The sequence below is a fragment of the Penicillium robsamsonii genome, assembly GCF_028829455.1.
Source record: "Penicillium robsamsonii strain IBT 29466 chromosome Unknown utg000003l_segment0_segment0, whole genome shotgun sequence".
Lineage (NCBI taxonomy): Eukaryota > Fungi > Ascomycota > Eurotiomycetes > Eurotiales > Aspergillaceae > Penicillium > Penicillium robsamsonii.
The window spans coordinates 3877947-3895950 of NW_026643221.1; the positions used below are offsets into that span (position 1 = coordinate 3877947).

Genomic DNA, 18004 nt, shown 5'->3' on the forward strand with positions numbered 1-18004 from the left:
TTTGTTGCCATACATCTCCCCTCTGCATAGAAAACATTCTCGAATGCCATACCTCCTGTGCTTCTGAGTTTGGAACTAATGTAGCAACACATTGATCATGGCCTGTTACCTCCTGATGCCCTGTCCCTATATTCCATATTTTTTTGTTTGTTATGAGCACAAATGCTAATAATCATGATGCCGCGCAGAAGGATACAAAGGAATTGTTCCTCCAACATGCCGACGAAGAAGAAGGCTGACGGCCGCAAGCGCGACAATGAGGCGGACCTCGCTGAGCTCGAAAGTCTCCGGAAGCAAGTTGCTGAACAGAGCAAGGCGCTGAAAGCTGAAGAGGCTCGCAAGGAGGAAGAGACCCAGGGCAAACGTCAGGTCAACAGCCGGCGCCAACGGACACTGGTTCGCTGGGATGGTACGTTTTTCTTTTTTTCTTTCCCCCATGATTCTCAATCCTACTTTATATTTGTGTTTCGGAGTTCATCGGGGAGGATGTCAAATCCGGGAGCATCCGTTGATGGAAAGATTGCTGTCACACTGACTTGCGTTCATATAAGGAATATTCCATTGAATTATGCTGACATTTGACTCGAACAGTGGATACCGACATTCGGCTTCTGCTGGCCATCCAGTATGCCTGCAATAAAGGCGGCGTCAAGATTCCATGGAAGGATGTCGCGGAAGCGATGGGAGAAAAGTTCACAGAGGGTGCCATCGTTCAGCATTTGTCCAAGCTGCGTACCAAACGGGATGAGCAGGATAAACCAAACCCGCCTCCACTGAAGCGTGCAGCAAATGGCCATCACAAGAGCGACACAAGCAACAAGAGTGATGCGTTGACTTCCCCAAAGGAGGACTCTGCGCCAAACACTCGTAGCACCAAGAAGCGGCGCCGTGATCCATCCGACGATGAATCCGAAGACAGCGTGTACACCCTGAAGAAGAAGCAGCCTGCAAAGAACAAGAAGAAGGACAAGGTCTTCGTTGCTCCCAAGCTGCGCACAAAGCGTGAGGATACCGACAGCAATGGCTCCCAGAAGCTGGTGTGTGTTGGAGCGGAATGGTTGCGTGACTTCGCTGGTGGTGACGAGCATGAAGTTGACCGTGAGGATGACGAAGAATCGGAAGGTTCTGAGACGGACTCAACTGAAAGCAGCCTGGCAACTACTCAAGCGGCTAAGAAATCAAAGATGGTGATACTCAAGGTGGGCAGTGAGCGATTGGCAAGTCTTGACCGCACCCTTGGGGACTCTGCAACCTTCCGAGACCCTGTTACCCCAACCAGGCAGCCGCGTGCTATCGCCAACATGCCACCCCGTCATCCATCCTATTTCCCTTACATGCATTCGGATTCTATTGCGCCCTTTTCGCCTCTGCCGCCTGCTCCATTCTCAAACAACTCCGTTTCCATCCCTTTCCAATCCAATGGCCCCAGTCCATTCGACATTGTCAACCAGACTCCCGACGCTTTGCTTGGTGCAACCTCCAGCGATGAACTGAACTCAGTTTATTCGCAGTTTGATATAAATGCCGAATTGCAATTTCCTGGTCAGTATGGCTACCTGGAAACCAGCAGTTTTGAGAACCAGTTCATTACAGACAATGAACTGTTTGTGAGCCTCCCTGACGTAGAGCCTCCTCGTTATTTGGGCTACGATGGTGAAGACGTCAAGGAATTTTAATTTCTTGGTCGTTCGTCATGGTTCCTGGCTCATTGATGCTTCGTCAATGCCCCTATTTTTCGTTTTTGCTTTTTTTGACCTTTCTTTGCGGTCTCCTTGCGTTTGTTTTTGCTTTGCTTCTGCTTTTCTTTGCGTTTGCTTTTCCCGCTGGTTGATCGGAGGAGAGGGGTGAGACTTGATCCCAATCAACGGCTGCAACTCCGGATAATTGTTCTTGCGTGCCATGGAGTCACGCCTTGTCCGGAGTTGCACCCCAGCGATTTCATGCGTTGCTCGTTGGCTCCCTACGGGGGGCCTGGTAGTTAGTTACCCCCAATAAGAGCATATTGCATCTTTTAAAGTGCCTCGTAGATTTTTTACATGGATCTCACTGATTTAGGGTAATGCAATAGGGATATCAAAACAAGGTGATATGAGAAAGATAGCAATATCTGTGAGTTGACCTTTGATTGTAAGAGCTTTGAAAGGGAGCTGGTAGTGTGAATATTCCAATGGGAGTAGTATGTGGGCTTGGGTGTATATAGAGAGAGATAATCTTGTGTTTCACGCTAAAGATACTGATATAGTGAAAAGCATGAACATAGGAACCAAAAAAAAACTAGATATAATGAATACAAGGGACGTTGTTAATTTACCAATATACGGGGAATTCCAAGTTGCCGAAAGCCGGAATACGGAGAACATATAGCCTCCCGAGGTATAAGCACGGCTTGAGTCTACAATATTGTATAACAGTAGGATATGTCTTTCAAAACTTTTAAATATGGACCAAAGAGTTCAAACTACATACTACGACACATTCTCAATGTAATGATATCCTATAAATATAATACTATAGTCCAATATTCGACAGCCGATTTAGGTCCGCTGTTCCGGCTCACGTGACGGTTCTAGCTGTTTCTGCCGCCAAGCTCTGGGGATGAAGGAAGCGCCTGGAAAATTTTCGAGACTTTGGCTTCATCTCTCCCCCAGCTTTCTCCATCTCTTTCTTTCCCCCCGAAACCCGTGATTTCTCCTGGGTTGTTGTATTTCTCCCTTCTTTTAATTATTTTAATCTCGTCATTCCTAGCCATGCAGCGCGCTCTCTCTACCCGGACCTCCGTCCTGTCGGCCGCTTCCAAGCGTGCCCCTGTCGGTCGCTCGACTTTGAACCTCCAACAGCAGCGTTTTGCTCACAAGGTGCGTTGAATTGGAAATTGCCTGCAGCCTCGTCTTGCTTCGGCATTGGCCCCGTGTTCCGTGGATTCCGAGGCCTTTGGTCGTTCCCCTTGCTAACAACAAGTAGGAGATCAAGTTTGGCGTTGAGGCCCGTGCCAGCCTCCTTAAGGGTGTTGACACTCTTGCTAAGGCTGTTACTTCCACACTCGGCCCCAAGGGTCGCAATGTCCTCATTGACTCCCCCTACGGCTCCCCCAAGATCACCAAGGGTAAGATTTCCATCAGGACAGATCCATAGCAATCTGCAGAAGACTAATCATTCCCCAGACGGTGTAAGTGTTGCGAAGGCCATCCAGCTTCAGGACAAGTTCGAGAACCTCGGTGCCCGCCTCATCCAGGATGTTGCCTCCAAGACCAACGAGGTTGCTGGTGACGGTACCACTACCGCTACCGTCCTCTCCCGCGCCATCTTCTCCGAGACCGTCAAGAACGTTGCCGCCGGTTGCAACCCCATGGATCTGCGCCGCGGTATCCAGGCTGCCGTCGAGGCCGCTGTTGAATACCTTCAGGCCAACGCCCGCCCTATCACCACCGGCGAGGAGATCGCCCAGGTCGCCACCATCTCCGCCAACGGTGACACCCACGTCGGCAAGCTCATCTCCACCGCCATGGAGCGTGTTGGCAAGGAGGGTGTCATCACCGTGAAGGAGGGCAAGACCCTGGAGGACGAGCTTGAGGTCACCGAGGGTATGCGCTTCGACCGTGGCTACACCTCTCCTTACTTCATCACCGACCCCAAGTCCCAGAAGGTTGAGTTCGAGAAGCCCCTGATCCTCCTCTCCGAGAAGAAGATCTCCGCTGTCCAGGACATTCTCCCCGCACTCGAGGCCTCCACCACCCTCCGCCGCCCTCTGGTCATCATTGCCGAGGACATTGAGGGCGAGGCTCTCGCCGTCTGCATCCTGAACAAGCTCCGTGGTCAGCTCCAGGTTGCCGCCGTCAAGGCCCCCGGCTTCGGTGACAACCGCAAGAGCATCCTCGGTGATCTCGCTGTTCTCACCAACGGTACCGTCTTCACCGATGAGCTCGATATCAAGCTCGAGAAGCTCACCCCTGAGATGCTCGGCTCCACCGGTGCCATCACTATCACCAAGGAGGACACCATTATTCTCAACGGTGAGGGTAGCAAGGACAACATCTCCCAGCGCTGCGAGCAGATCCGCGGTGTCATGGCCGACCCCACTACCTCCGAGTACGAGAAGGAGAAGCTGCAGGAGCGTCTCGCCAAGCTCTCCGGTGGTGTTGCCGTCATCAAGGTCGGTGGTGCCTCCGAGGTTGAGGTCGGTGAGAAGAAGGACCGTGTTGTGGATGCCCTTAACGCCACCCGCGCTGCCGTTGAGGAGGGTATCCTCCCCGGTGGTGGTACCGCTCTGCTCAAGGCCTCCGCCAACGGCCTTGCAGGTGTCAAGCCCTCCAACTTCGATCAGCAGCTCGGTGTCAGCATCGTCAAGAGCGCCATCTGCCGCCCTGCCCGCACCATTGTTGAGAACGCCGGTCTCGAGGGTTCCGTCATCGTCGGCAAGCTGACCGACGAGTACGCCAAGGACTTCAACCGCGGATTCGACAGTGCCACCGGCCAATACGTTGACATGATTGCCGCTGGTATCGTCGACCCCTTGAAGGTTGTCCGCACCGCTCTGGTTGACGCCAGCGGTGTTGCCTCCCTCCTCGGTACTACCGAGGTCGCTATTGTCGATGCTCCTGAGGAGAAGGGCCCCGCCCCTCCCGCTGGTGGCATGGGCGGTATGGGCGGTATGGGCGGCATGGGCGGCGGCATGTTCTAAAGCCCCTAACCCTCCCCTGAAGAATTACCTCCAGCGCTCTTCTTTGCATCGTAGCCTGTTCTGATACTCGGATATTTGTGTAATGTCTTTTCTTTGTGTCTCTATTTGGTGTTTATTTGTTTTCCTTTTATTTTCTTCCCATACGTGTATTCTTTTGGACTTGTTCTGATCTCTGACTCTCTCTCTCTCCCCTCTCTCCCTGGGACTTGACCAAAAAAAGGCCCCACTGTACTATATCATGTATTCCAATGAAGTCCCATCTGATACAGCTTAAACTTTGTCTTTTAGATTGGCCGGGTCAAAGTTCCGGATCTCTCCCCGAGCCAAACAGTTAGATCGGCGGGATCGACAATGTCCCCTCCTTCTAGAGTTCATATATGTATAGCATATAGATCTTTGAAGCTCTTAAGATTTCCCCAGATACTGGGAGTACAACCCTTGCATCCCACATTTTCACCTAATCTAGCAATCCAAGTGATTGGCTACTCGGCTCGGCTATTTGTGCAATTTACAATGCATGCCACCCTAAGAGTCTAGACTGAATACATGGGGATCATAACAGGGATAAATAGTATCTTGGAAGTAGCTCATTTAGGCCGATATAAGCGGGCGGGACCGGCAAATAACTGGTTTCCTTTCTCTTCTCTTTACTCTCTCTGTTTATTCTCTCCGCCTTTTTCTCTGTCACCAGACTCCCGACATTCCGGTCCTGCATTTCTGTTTCTGCACCTGACTTGAATTTCGATCTGAAGTTCATTATCGTGGATCTTGGTCGGGAATGCATACAGCGCTTGCGGGGAACGAACCGTGTTGGCACCTCTGCCTATCACCATAAGGTTATGTCACCCCATCTGATACCCTGGTCTGTTCCTAATTTTCCTTTAGAGTGCCTGTACGTCGTAGAAAGCCTTGACCTGATTCGAATCGAAAATACACCGTGATTACTGCCGACAATGGCTGCCATGGTGGACACCGCTCGGCCAGCTATGGTGAGCGATGCAGATCTCATGCAAGCACGAGCAGCTCTCCAGCACCAACAGAGTCTAGAAATCTCCGTTCCCCGCGAATTTATTTCCCTCATTGTTGACGAGCTCATTTACCGCCGCGAGTGTCATTCTTCCATCGCGGAAATCGAGCATGAACGCTCAAACCTTCGGAAGGAACTCCGAAAGCACACTCACATCAATGAGGCCTTTCAGAAAGAATTGCGGGAGATCGGCGAAATCATCACACAGGTTGCCCATGGCGATCTTTCACAGCGGGCCCGCATGCACCCTCTCGAGATGTCACCTGACATCGCCACTTTCAAACAGACAATCAATACTATGATGGATCAGTTGCAGGTTTTCAGTCAAGAGGTGTCGAAGGTGGCTAGGGAGGTCGGTACGGAGGGTGTGTTGGGTGGCCAAGCGAAGATCGAAGGCATACAGGGAATTTGGCATGAATTGACCGTCAACGTGAATGCCATGGCCAATAATCTGACCACGCAGGTCCGCGACATCACCACTGTAACGACTGCTGTTGCCAAGGGTGATTTGCAGCGCAAGGTACAGGCGGATTGTAAGGGTGAGATCTTGCTGTTGAAGAATATTATCAACTCGATGGTCGATCAGCTACGGGAATTCGCATTCGAGGTTAGTCGTGTCGCGCGCGAGGTCGGGTCAGACGGTGTGCTCGGCGGCCAGGCTGTTGTGCACGGCGTGGAGGGTACCTGGAAGAATCTTACAGATAACGTCAATCGCATGGCATCGAATCTTACGCAGCAGGTCCGCGAAATTGCCGATGTGACGACCGCCGTTGCTCGTGGTGATCTTACGAAGAAGGTGACTGCTGACGTGAAGGGCGAGATTTTGGATCTCAAGCTTACCATTAACGCGATGGTTGATCGGCTGAATCAGTTCGCGTTCGAGGTCAGTCGAGTCGCGCGGGAAGTTGGAACAGACGGCACTCTGGGTGGACAAGCGCAAGTCGAAAACGTCGAAGGTCGCTGGCGTGACCTGACCGATAACGTCAATACTATGGCCCAAAACCTAACGCTGCAAGTGCGACAAATCTCCAACGTGACTCAGGCCATCGCGCGGGGCGATCTTAGCACCAAAATTGAGGTCCACGCCCAGGGTGAGATCTTGACTCTCAAAGAGACAATCAATAGTATGATGGACGGGTTGGGGGAATTTGCGGGGGAACTGAAAGGCGTGGCGAGGGACGTGGGTGTCCGGGGTAAACTCGGCGGCCAGGCCAACGTTGCAGGATCTCATGGAATTTGGAGATCAATCAGTGAAGATGTCAACACGATGGCGGACAACCTGACCTCTCAGGTTCGTGCCTTTGGTGAGATCACCGAGGCGGCGATGAGTGGAGATTTCACAAAATTGATCACTGTGTCTGCCTCTGGAGAAATGGACGATTTGAAACAAAAGATCAATAAAATGATCTCGAGTCTGCGTGACAGCATTCAGCGCAATACTGCTGCTCGTGAAGCGGCAGAGCTGGCAAATCGGAGCAAGTCTGAATTTTTGGCTAACATGAGGTATGATAATGCCTTTACTTCGTTTTCACACGATTTACGGAGCGTGCTTTTGATTGATACTAATCGAAATATAGCCATGAAATTCGAACCCCCATGAATGGCATAATTGGACTCTCCAGCCTGGCGCTCGACACTGACGATCTCCAAGCTCCCGTGAGAGAGACTCTAAATATGGTCCATAACCTTGCCATTAGTCTTTTGACCATCATTGACGACATCCTTGACATCTCCAAAATTGAGGCCAACCATATGATAATCGAGAAGACGCCGTTCAGTCTTGGTGCAACGGTGTTCAGTGTGCTGAAAGCCCTTTCGGTGGAAACCAACGAAAAGGCATTGGGCTTAGTCTACACAGTAGATGGAGAAGTACCGGATTATCTGATTGGAGACGCATATCGACTCCGGCAGGTAATGTTAAACCTTGTCGGCAATGCCATCAAGTTCACAGACCACGGCGAGATCAGAGTCACGGTAAAGCGTGCACAGGACGACAAGTGCGCTTCAGATGAAACGGCCTTCCAGTTCTCAGTCTCAGACCCCGGAATCGGCATTGACGAGAGCAAACTTGGCTTGATCTTTGACAAATTCCAGCAAGCTGATGGGTCGATGACTCGCCGCTTTGGCGGGACAGGTTTAGGCCTCGCAATCTCGAAAAGGCTCGTTTCTCTCATGGGTGGTGATATTTGGGTGACCTCGAACATGGGAGAAGGCAGTACGTTCTCATTTACATGCCGAGTGAAGCTAGCTCAACCGCCACCGAGCTTTGCAGAACAGCTTGTCCCCCACCGCGGCCGGCGCGTTCTGTTCTTCGACCACGGTCTTGGGCGCACCTTCCCAATAGCTACTGTACTCATGGAGCTCGGATTAGAACCAGTCATTGTGACAGAGGACCAATTCGAATGTGGTCAGTTCAAAAGTGACTGGGGCTGCACCTTCGACGCTATCCTCATCGAAAACTTGGAGATCGCCGCAAAGCTCCGAGCCTGCGCAGACCTCCAACCCATTCCACTAGTCATTACAGCGCACACTGTATCCCTAGCTCTCAGGGCCGCTGGTGAACTCGGTATAGCATCCTACATCACAGTGCCCTGTCGACCCATTGATCTATGGAACGGCATTCTTCCGGCCCTTGGCAACCGCGCAACCCACACCCCATCAGGCTATACTCGCTCATTAGCAATTCTTCTCGCAGAGGACAATGATGTGAACCAAAAGGTCGCTGTCCGAATTCTTGAAAAATTCAACCACAACGTCACAGTCGTGGAAAACGGCTTACAAGCCGTGAAAGAGGTCAAACACCACCGCTACGATGTGGTCCTTATGGACGTTCAGATGCCCGTTATGGGTGGCTTTGAGGCCACAGGGAATATAAGACAGTACGAGAAGATAAGTGGGCTTCCTCGTACGCCGATCATTGCTCTTACTGCTCACGCTATGCTTGGGGACCGAGATAAGTGCATCCAGGCCGGCATGGACGATTACTTGTCTAAGCCGTTGGACTCTAGTCGCATGATGCAGACTATCTTGAAGTGTTCAGCTATGAATTTTGCCTCCTCGCTGCCTGCTATTGAGGCCTGAAGATCACTGGTATATGGGATGAAACTGTGCTGAAAAACACGTTCGTGCCAGTTATTCCACCATTGCCTCCGCCTCTATATTCTTGTGCAACACTTGTTTAATGTGTATAAGCCTTTTATGGCTATCCAGTCCAGCCTATTTCTCCTTAATAGGCTTGGGGCCTCATTTCTCCTCACGCCCTAAGCGGACTAATGTCCCTCCCTAGGAACCCCCTTATCCCCTCATTTTCACAACCTGCGTACATCTATAGGTTGCTGATGAACCCCAAAATGTGCACTGGAAGCACATACATTTTGAATTTCTATGTTTTTGAAATACCCCACCTTGTTGAGCAGTCTGTTAATCATTTTCTTCTAACCATCAAAGTCTGTTTTTTTAATGTTTTTTGTTTTGGTTCACGGTGTTTGGCTGCTTACCACGCGAGATGAAATGAATACAAATCATGTCTAACGGTGTCTATGGTGAATGTAAGTTGTCTGTTGCTTTTTATATATATCCTTCAGTATACACAAGGACACAGTGAGCGGCTAGAATCGGCTCTCATTACACCGCTACTCTGCCTACTCGTTTCCGCTTCTTGCCTGCGATGGGGCAGCGCTATACCCCGTCGCACTACTATCTATGAATACCGCTCGTGTTCGTAGCTTCGTCAACGCTCTTTCTCGTCGTTTTCCTTTGCATTCCCCTATATGACCCAATAAGATCTAAGGGGAAACTTACTCATGCAATTGTGAGAATTACTACATGACAAGAGGTATTCGGTCCCCGGTTGGGGGATCGACAGAAACGCTTTGGCCAGACAGCAATCTCAACAGGGTGGTGTTAGACCGTACAATCTGTTAATTTCTGGATTCAACCTCATGTTCTATATATATCATGTTATTACTTTGGATTTACCGACCGGACAGCCAACTATCGACAGCCTGTTCTGTTTAGCAACGCTTCGGGATGAACGTAGGTCCACTTCAACACCCCACCTGTAACCCACCGAAAAGATACGTTTTAAACGTACGTTAAGCATTTTCGGTCAATATAGCTCCACAAGGATCAGACAAGGTCAATCATCTTCTGGTGTTAGCGAACAGCTTTGACTGACTGGGACTAGCTAATAGGCAAATGACCGCTGCGCTTTCTTCAGAAGGCAAATAGCTGTGAAGCATAACAAAAGAACAGGAAGTGGCAGTGAATAACAATTGTAGATCATAATATTTATGCATTATATAATTAGAATGTATTTCCTGAAGAGCGCCAGGTGCTAATAGCGGTGACCTACGAATGGAACGGCCCCGGGGAGTGGGATACTTAAGACGCCGTCTAAGATCCACAGTAACAGTCTAGGTAGGCAATGCAAGAGATTTCGAATATCAAATCCTGCAATTTTCCAGCAGTAACCGTCAAACTTCCCGGTTTATGATTGCTTTGATCCTTGCATTCGCCTCCTACTTGTCATTGCCGCTAGGAAACATGCCTTTATCGACGAAATTATGGAGATCTAGCAACAATCTCTCAGTCCGCTAGCAAGCAAGCAATAGGAGATGGGATAATGCAACGATGTATGTAGGCTTTATCCTTCTAGGGGTTACATTTGAACCTTTATGGCCCATGAATTCAATGGCCAACATATATACTGTTGCAGTTATGTCCAAAATCAATATACATGTCACTGTACTATATACATACTCCGAAGAAAAGAAAAGAATGCAAGATATATAATGCAAGATGCAGGGGTATCAAACAGCCACCAAAAACAAAAACTTATACCAAAAGCAAGAAAATGTAAACTACACCTCCCCACGCTTTCTCTGATCCAGTCCAGCATTCATCTTATAGTTCCCCTTAACCCCCTTCCCCCCGGAACTCCAATCCCCCTGCCATCGCTGCCAGATATCGTCATCACGCTGCATATTCCGCCTCCCATAACCGAGGTACTCATCGAATCGTTTCCTGAGCCTAGAGTCCTCAGGCACAACATGAACAGGAATTTTACCTGTAGTGGGATCCACCACCAATGATTGAACAGGGTGCAAGATGAATTCTTTCAGTAGGCCCATACTGATCTTGTACGCTTTTGATACGATATCGCGTAACGTGTCGCTAAAGGCTATGAAGAGGGAGAGGAAGATTATTGCAAAGGAGGCCGGGGCTGGAGAATGTTAGTGGTTGTAAGTGTTGATATGGTAATTGGATGAAACGCACCAGCTATCTCGAACATTTCGCCTAAGGTTGGGTTTGTCTGTTCTCCACTCCACTCTCGGGCGTTGATTCCAAATAAGGAGGTGAAGAAGGATAGAGGGAGGAAGCTTGGATTGTCAGATTGTTATTGAATTTATGAGAGAGGATGTAGACTTACACAACACTGAATATGGTGAAGACCATTACTGCTCGGGATTGCGTTTGAGCGACTTCAGCTTGCCATCGGGTCATCTTTGCTTCGTCCACGTTTGCCTGTTTCTGCTTGAGATCGAGGAGGGTCTCAACCTGGCGATGGTTAATAGAGGCAAACAGCAAGCAGCGAGCAGGTAACGTGAACCCTTACTGATTTCTGTGTTTGATGGCTGCTGTCTTTCATCTCGTTGATTTGTGCCCGATATTCGTCGATCCGCTCCTGTGCTGTATCGAGGAATGACATACCGTATCCACCCCTGCTATCAAAGTATTTGACCATACCTTTGATAACAGCATCTTGTTGATCGAGCAGCTTCAGGATGGTGGATAACTCATCCTCGATGTCGCGCAGCTCGAGGAGAACGGAGAGATCTTCTCGGTTTCGGCGAGCAACCTGGAATTCTTTATATTCCTGCTGGGCGAGTGTCATGATCTTGCCATCTGAGGTGCGATCATGATCCGCTGGGCGGTTGGTAAAACCTCTATTTCGGAAGCGCTTGAACGACTTGGTGACGGATTCGGTCTGGTTTTGTTAACACAGTGCACTCGAGGAACTGAAAGGAATAACTCCTACCAAGATGCTGATTGACTCCTCGAAGATTCGCAAAACCTGCAGATCGTGATGCAGAGTCTTGTCCAGGAGTACGGTGACAGAATGCAGCATAATGAGAGCAGCCAAGTCACCGGCAGTCTCAAAATGACGCGATAGATCTCCATTCAGCTCATTATAAATGCTACTGTGCAAGTTAGACTGTTCAAAAAGCTTTTCCTCAGAGGTATTAGCCTCCTGATTCGGAAAGAAAGTAACAACAGTTTTCTGATCAACAATCCAAAGCCAGAGCTGATCAACCATCAAGACTTTCCCATCCTTAAACTCGCTCATCTCCTCGTTATCTGGATCATCCCGTGCAGACTGTAGACACTCTTCTAGTTGTTCGTCAATGCGCGCCGGTCTACGAGTACGTTTCCAGAGCATCTGGTCGTCGTCACGAGCGATGGTCGACCGCAGATTGGGATACCCGTATTGATCAAGTGTGCGGCGGAAGTGCACTGGAGGCTCACAGCCGAGGTAGGTCCAGATTAGTTGCGCTTCTAGGCTTGCTTTTGAGATTCGGCCTGGGACGGGCCTGGATCGGCCTTGGTTCAGCCGGTCTTCGACTACCTTGCGCCGTTGGATTAGGTTTCGGTATGTATCCCAGTGGAGCTAGGGTAAGTTAGCATCTCGTGGAAGAATATCTAGCTAATTCGAAGTACTAACGTAGGGAGACTGAAATGAATATATGTTAGCGCTGAGATTCATATGGAGGGGCTCAAACATACATATAGAGCGAGTTGAGGATCCTCGGCAGCATCAGAAGGGCTTTGTGGAACATCCATTTGTCTTGAGTGAATACACGCGGGCTTGACGAAACGTGCGTGAGGCTCGAGATGACGAGCTCTATTAAGCCGGTGATACCAATTCTCGTCATTGATGAATTTTCGAACACTGCAAAAAGTTGTTAGCATTGTTTGAGATCTGGAGTTAATATGTCATACAAATTAGGCTCTTGACTATCCTGACATGCTCGGCGGATGACTTGAGAGACCCAGCCAGTATGCGTATACGGCACATGGATCCACATAAGTTTCTCAGTATCAGCCTCGGGTCGATCGAAACGTGGGACTGCTCGAGGGACATCTGGCACGTCCGCATTACGATCTCGAGTAGACTTTGGTATTGCCAGGAAAGGCGACTGCGCAGGTTGCGATGTAGAAGCGCTCCTATTATCTATTAGTTTAGGGTTTCGGCTGAAGTATTCGAGTGTGATTTCCTCACGAAGGTGGCCGTTCAATGCTTCCTTGGGAACTGCTGTCAGAAGTGGTCCGACGGTGGGAGCGCGACAATGGAAAGAATCCCAGCGCCTTGCTGAGGGAGTTCTTTCTTGTCGGCTCCTGTGGTGGAGGTGGGCTTTCACTTGGTATATCATTCGTGTAGTCCTCCATATCTGCTTTGGTGATGTGGATCTGTGGAGATGGACCGGATGGATCATCAAAGCTTCGTCTGTAGGGTAGAGGGGGTCGCAGTGGCCCTGACTTCTCATCATGATGGTCGTGGTGATAGCCGTGATGATGACCTTGTGAATCGGAACCAGGAGCAATTTTAGATGAGCGAGGACTATCATAACTGCTGATTGAAGAGTCGTCCAAGCCACAGGGCTGAAGTCGACCTAGTCTCTCCCGAAGGCAAGCGGACGGACCCCGAGAGAGGTAGTCTTCCAAGGACACCTTGGTTGACCACAGCTTCAGCGGACTTTCGTCACTGACGCCCAGTGCGGTGTCTTCAAAGAATCCATTGATTTGAACCATGACTTGCTGTTCCACGCCCAACGGCGTATCCTCGCGTTTTGATATTTCGACAGCAGTCTCGACGGCATCACCAAGCTCATCGAGAAATCGATCTCGTGTGGACTCTTGACCGTGGAAAGTCGCCGTCCCCGCATGATCTGTTGCCATGGGCAGTTCTTTTTCATTCTCAATATTCAACAAACCCGACCGAATCGAAGTAATCGGGACATGAAACTCTAACGTTTTATTCGTCTCAGCATCAATCACATGCATAGTAGAATCGACAGTTTCGAGAAAAGACCAGACCCTCATATCGGCTGAAAGAGACTTGAACTGGTTCGATAAATGCCACAACCGGTCTTGTCGGGTGCGTAACTGCTTTCTGAGTGCGGCCGGTGTGTCATGTTGCAGATGCAAGAGATGGCGAATACTAGCAACATACTCATCGGCGGATAGATAGGTCGAGCCTTGGTGAGGAGTTGCAAAGAAGGCGATCCCATGACAGCTGGTTAAGATGGACTGCCCCGGCTCCCGTGATGCCAGCGCTAAAGCTGCTTTAACGACGAGACCTCCAGTGCTATGACATATGAAGAAAATGGGACGTCGGGTTGGCTGGTGAACTGTTTAGCAAATTATTTGTAGGCTGTGGAAGGAGAAGAGTATAGCAGACCTCATTTTTCCGCTCAGTGCGTAGTTGGTTTAACAGCCGCTCACCCAAGGTGTCGATTTTATCGTCACGCAGATCTCCATAGTTATACAGCAATACTCGCGCTCTAGGGATATGCTTTAACAGTTCAAGTTCAAGCCAAGAGGATCTCGCACCATGCGCTATCCATGTCTTTCTATGATCGGCGCCGATAGGCGGGACAGCAACAATACTGAGGAATGAGTTAATATACGAATGCATGTATGATAATATGGGATAGGCACATACTCGACATTACTATCTTTTTCAACAGCAATGGATTCAAACCATGAGCGCGTCTGGTCGGTCAAGGGTGGCCGTGAAGTCATGTTGCCTTGTAGTTGAAGTTGAACATACAGAGTTACGTGCAGAAAAACGCGGGGATCAAAAAGACAAGTTCTTAAATCTCACAAATTTGGGGGGGGAAGAACTTCATCAGCCTCATGTTTGGGGTCCGAATGATCACGCCCCGACTAGTTTGCCCGCTAAATCTGCACAGGGCTGTGTTGTGAGTCAAAGCGATGTATCTAAATTTTTTTATATTATATGTCTAGAGAGAGAGAGATTTCCATTAATGTACATACATAGAAAAACACCAAATGCTAATGCACCTCTATAACTCATGTATCAAAAACGCCATAAAAAGGTAGAGACAATGTGCATTATACACCATTATAATTGTACAGGGATTATGCATCAGGGTGTCGTCTTTCGTTGGCCTCTCGAGCCATGCGCTTTCCAAGCTCATAGGTTGAGATCATGATGGCGCAGGCCGGGGCAACTTTGAGACATCGTGCCGTCCAACCACGGAATAGGCCAGCGGTACCTTCTTCACGGAAGATGTGCATGAGGAATTTTGGTAAGGATAATTGCTCGGGCGCCAAGCTGCCGGGTAATATGCGAGCGCCAGTAGAAGGAACGTCGTCCAGATGTCGGAAAACTTGTTGTCGCGTCTTACCAACATCAAACGGGGTAGTAACAAGAGCTGCTAAAGAGCCTGAAATACCTCCAGAGATGAAGCTATCGAGGAAAGATTGAACACTAGATTCTTGAAGCTCGTGGTCAGAGCCCGAAAGATGAGGGGCCTTCTGGCGCGCCGCGATCAGAGCCTTTTTCACCTCCTCGTATCCCCACCAGTAAAGTCCGGAGAAAGGAACATCACGCCACATGGTAAGAGTGAACCCTCGCCAGAGCGAGCTATATCCCTTTGCCTGTGTCATATGGTACAAATCCTTCACAGTGGTTTTGAAGTGGCCCGCACCTGTCCCTGGAGTTGCTTGGAGACGCGTCCGAAACATTTCCAGCGGACTGGTTGCTGCTGCGGCTGCAACGCGAGCCAAGGAACCAGCTATCAAGGGCGCATATCCTTCAGATACCCGCTGCTTGATGAGACTCCGCTCATCTGTGCGCAGCCAGTCATAACCAGCAAAGTAGATGACATTGGCCGGGATTCCCATCATCAGGGTCGGGCTCAACCCTCGCCATAGTGTCAAAGTTCCTTCATTGCGCGCGATCTTCCGTAGCCCGTCTAGCGTTGATGTGAATGTTCGCCGCTGCGTCTCTTCGACGGCGCAATCGATCGCCGGGTGTGGATGGGTTCCGACCGTGGTCGTCTGAGGCCCTAGCATACACATCTGGGCATCGTTTCCGACCCAGAATACTTCGCGACAGCAGGAGGTGATACCGAGGTTCGGAGGTAGGTTTTTCAAGGTTTGGGTGGTGTGAGAGGTAAAGGGTGAGGTATTGTGGACTTGTGATTGTGACTGTAAACGGACCCGTACGACATCCAAGGGTGTCACTGAGCTGTTAGTATTGGATTTCCAAGGATCGGGGGCTCTTCCGACTCACCTAGAAGCCCGGTCAAGACATTGCCGGCGGTCGCAGACACCATCCGCTGCCCGGGAGTGATATTATCTGGTGGGACAGGGGTCTTGGGCGCTGGAGGAGAGGCTGTCCCTGATGTCGTGGCCATTGTAGAATCTTCAAACTGTGTCCATGACGTCCCTACAGAGGCGTTTGAGTCTGTGCCGAACTGGTTGCCAATACCGTGGCCTGAAGTAAATTCCACGTCCGGCATTCGATCAATTCAACGTGAGGACAACCAAGAGTTCCCTGAACCTGAGGTACAAGAAAAAAGGATGCGTCACCGGGAAAAGGAAGTTTTTCGGGGTTTCGCGGGTGGCGGTAGGCGGAGATAAGCCTTTTGGGGGGGTTGAGATTTGGAGACACTCGGGGGGACTGGAGGGAGTTGAGGATGTTGATTTTCAAAACTAATATTTGCTTTCAATAGGTTTAATTCCGTGACTTGATATGGCTGGTTCCTTTTAGGCCCTTTTCACACGGCTTATCAATCTGATCTGATATCCGAGGTCGGACATGAGGCAAAACAGGCTATTCTGGCTCGACCAAAGGGAAGGTCGGTAGATCTGAGAGTGGACCTTTGGTAGTGGGGTTTTATAGGTTTTTAAAGGGTTCAAGTTTCCATATTTCGTGGATTAATAGGTGTGTATGTATCTGTAAGGGTATACTCAATTGAAGTATATAAACCCAGCCCGTGCGTAGCCGACTATAGCCAAGCTCATGTACATTGAGCATGTGGCAACACCGTCATTTGTCTAACAGGAAGTCCTTACATAGACTGCTTCGATTTACTATGTCCAGTATATATATAAAAGTCGACATGTAGCATTAATAAGTTTGACAGCGTCGAAGATTAATATGGACGGAGATCTACAACGGGTTTAGTATATGTATTATAGGTATTCTTGACAATCTGTAAAATAATCCGAAAAATATCGTTAGAGAGAGCGACGAAGATGACATAGAGAGCGATGAAGAGGATCCGGATGAGAACGCAAAGCATCTAGTCAAAAATCGTCCAAGAATCACAAAACCTCCAAATCTCGCTGTGAGCATAGGCGGTTCATGGAAAATTCTCGAAGTACTTTTGTCATTCGGTGCAGACGTGTCCGCCGTCTCTTCACACGCAATTGACCCGATTTTGACTACCGCATTGTTCGTCGAATTGCAAGACCTGGAATATCTCCTAGATCAAACTTTGTCTGATCCAGGAGAGGGCCGCTGGCCAAAGTTGCTGGGAACAAACGATCCTATCGTCCGTGTGTGCCAGAGTCTGAAAAAGCGGACGTCCTGCACAGAACCAACTATCAAGGCCGTACACTTCTGCATCTTGCAGTAGAGAAGGGTTAATATAAGCTGCTTACAACATTGACATTACATGGGGCGAGAACCGACATCTTTGACAATCAGAGATTCCTTGCCATTGAGTGCGTTGCTATTGCCCGCAATGCACATGCGTTTGAGGCGCTTTCCACAGCGGGAAATGTTACGGAGTCATACTAGTAAGTTACTAGGCAAAGATAATTAGTCGCTAACTATCTCAAAGTTCTCAAAGGTGAGAGAAGCTTGGGCAATTGGAAAATAAAGTTGACCTTGCTCTTTTATGCTCTAATTAGGGCGTGGGCGTCATTTCGACCTTGCTACAAATCGCCCCAATTACATCTTCGATCGATACCTAGGCCCCAATAACCCTCCAATGATCTATCAAGCGGAATCTGGAAATACGAAGCTTTTATTATTTCTGTTGAGTCAAAAAGCCGACAGCGAGGCTGGTGATACCTGTGGTTCGCGAATACTGTGTATTGCATGCTATCGCGGCCACACAGAAATCGTCCAGGAGCTTATTGCTAGAGGGGAAAATGTACATTGTGCTACCCACGCCTGGAATGACAGAGATGATAAGCCTTCGGGTCTTACTCGGGTGATTCCTGGACGGGCACGCCTCTCCATCTCGCCCCCATGG

At 49.4% G+C, this 18004-nt stretch overlaps 6 protein-coding genes across 6 annotated transcripts; 4 read left to right on the forward strand and 2 right to left on the reverse strand.

Annotated features, from left to right (window-relative positions):
* Positions 1-216: 216 nt before the first annotated feature.
* Positions 217-1676, forward strand: N7447_006195 (uncharacterized protein; the record flags this gene model as incomplete). Its single annotated transcript, XM_057230457.1, has 2 exons — positions 217-409; positions 592-1676. 2 exons carry the CDS (start codon positions 217-219, stop codon positions 1674-1676), a joined length of 1278 nt encoding a protein of 425 aa, XP_057085547.1.
* Positions 1677-2747: 1071 nt separating this feature from the next.
* Positions 2748-4678, forward strand: hsp60 (chaperone ATPase HSP60; the record flags this gene model as incomplete). The annotated part of the gene is made up of 3 exons (XM_057230458.1): positions 2748-2855; positions 2962-3103; positions 3162-4678. The coding sequence occupies 3 exons, from the start codon at positions 2748-2750 to the stop codon at positions 4676-4678; spliced, it is 1767 nt and encodes a 588-aa protein (XP_057085548.1).
* Positions 4679-5631: 953 nt separating this feature from the next.
* Positions 5632-8786, forward strand: N7447_006197 (CheY-like superfamily; the record flags this gene model as incomplete). Its single annotated transcript, XM_057230459.1, has 2 exons — positions 5632-7208; positions 7283-8786. The coding sequence occupies 2 exons, from the start codon at positions 5632-5634 to the stop codon at positions 8784-8786; spliced, it is 3081 nt and encodes a 1026-aa protein (XP_057085549.1).
* Positions 8787-10567: 1781 nt separating this feature from the next.
* On the reverse strand, positions 10568-14510 carry N7447_006198 (uncharacterized protein; the record flags this gene model as incomplete). Its single annotated transcript, XM_057230460.1, has 11 exons — positions 10568-10929; positions 10983-11086; positions 11137-11264; positions 11323-11694; positions 11746-12375; positions 12430-12438; positions 12492-12657; positions 12708-12932; positions 12988-14108; positions 14167-14374; positions 14431-14510. The coding sequence occupies 11 exons, from the start codon at positions 14508-14510 to the stop codon at positions 10568-10570; spliced, it is 3405 nt and encodes a 1134-aa protein (XP_057085550.1).
* A 360-nt stretch (positions 14511-14870) lies between these two features.
* On the reverse strand, positions 14871-16258 carry N7447_006199 (putative mitochondrial carrier protein; the record flags this gene model as incomplete). Its single annotated transcript, XM_057230461.1, has 2 exons — positions 14871-15979; positions 16030-16258. 2 exons carry the CDS (start codon positions 16256-16258, stop codon positions 14871-14873), a joined length of 1338 nt encoding a protein of 445 aa, XP_057085551.1.
* Positions 16259-16929: 671 nt separating this feature from the next.
* On the forward strand, positions 16930-17380 carry N7447_006200 (uncharacterized protein; the record flags this gene model as incomplete). Its single annotated transcript, XM_057230462.1, has 2 exons — positions 16930-16940; positions 16984-17380. The coding sequence occupies 2 exons, from the start codon at positions 16930-16932 to the stop codon at positions 17378-17380; spliced, it is 408 nt and encodes a 135-aa protein (XP_057085552.1).
* Positions 17381-18004: the final 624 nt, after the last annotated feature.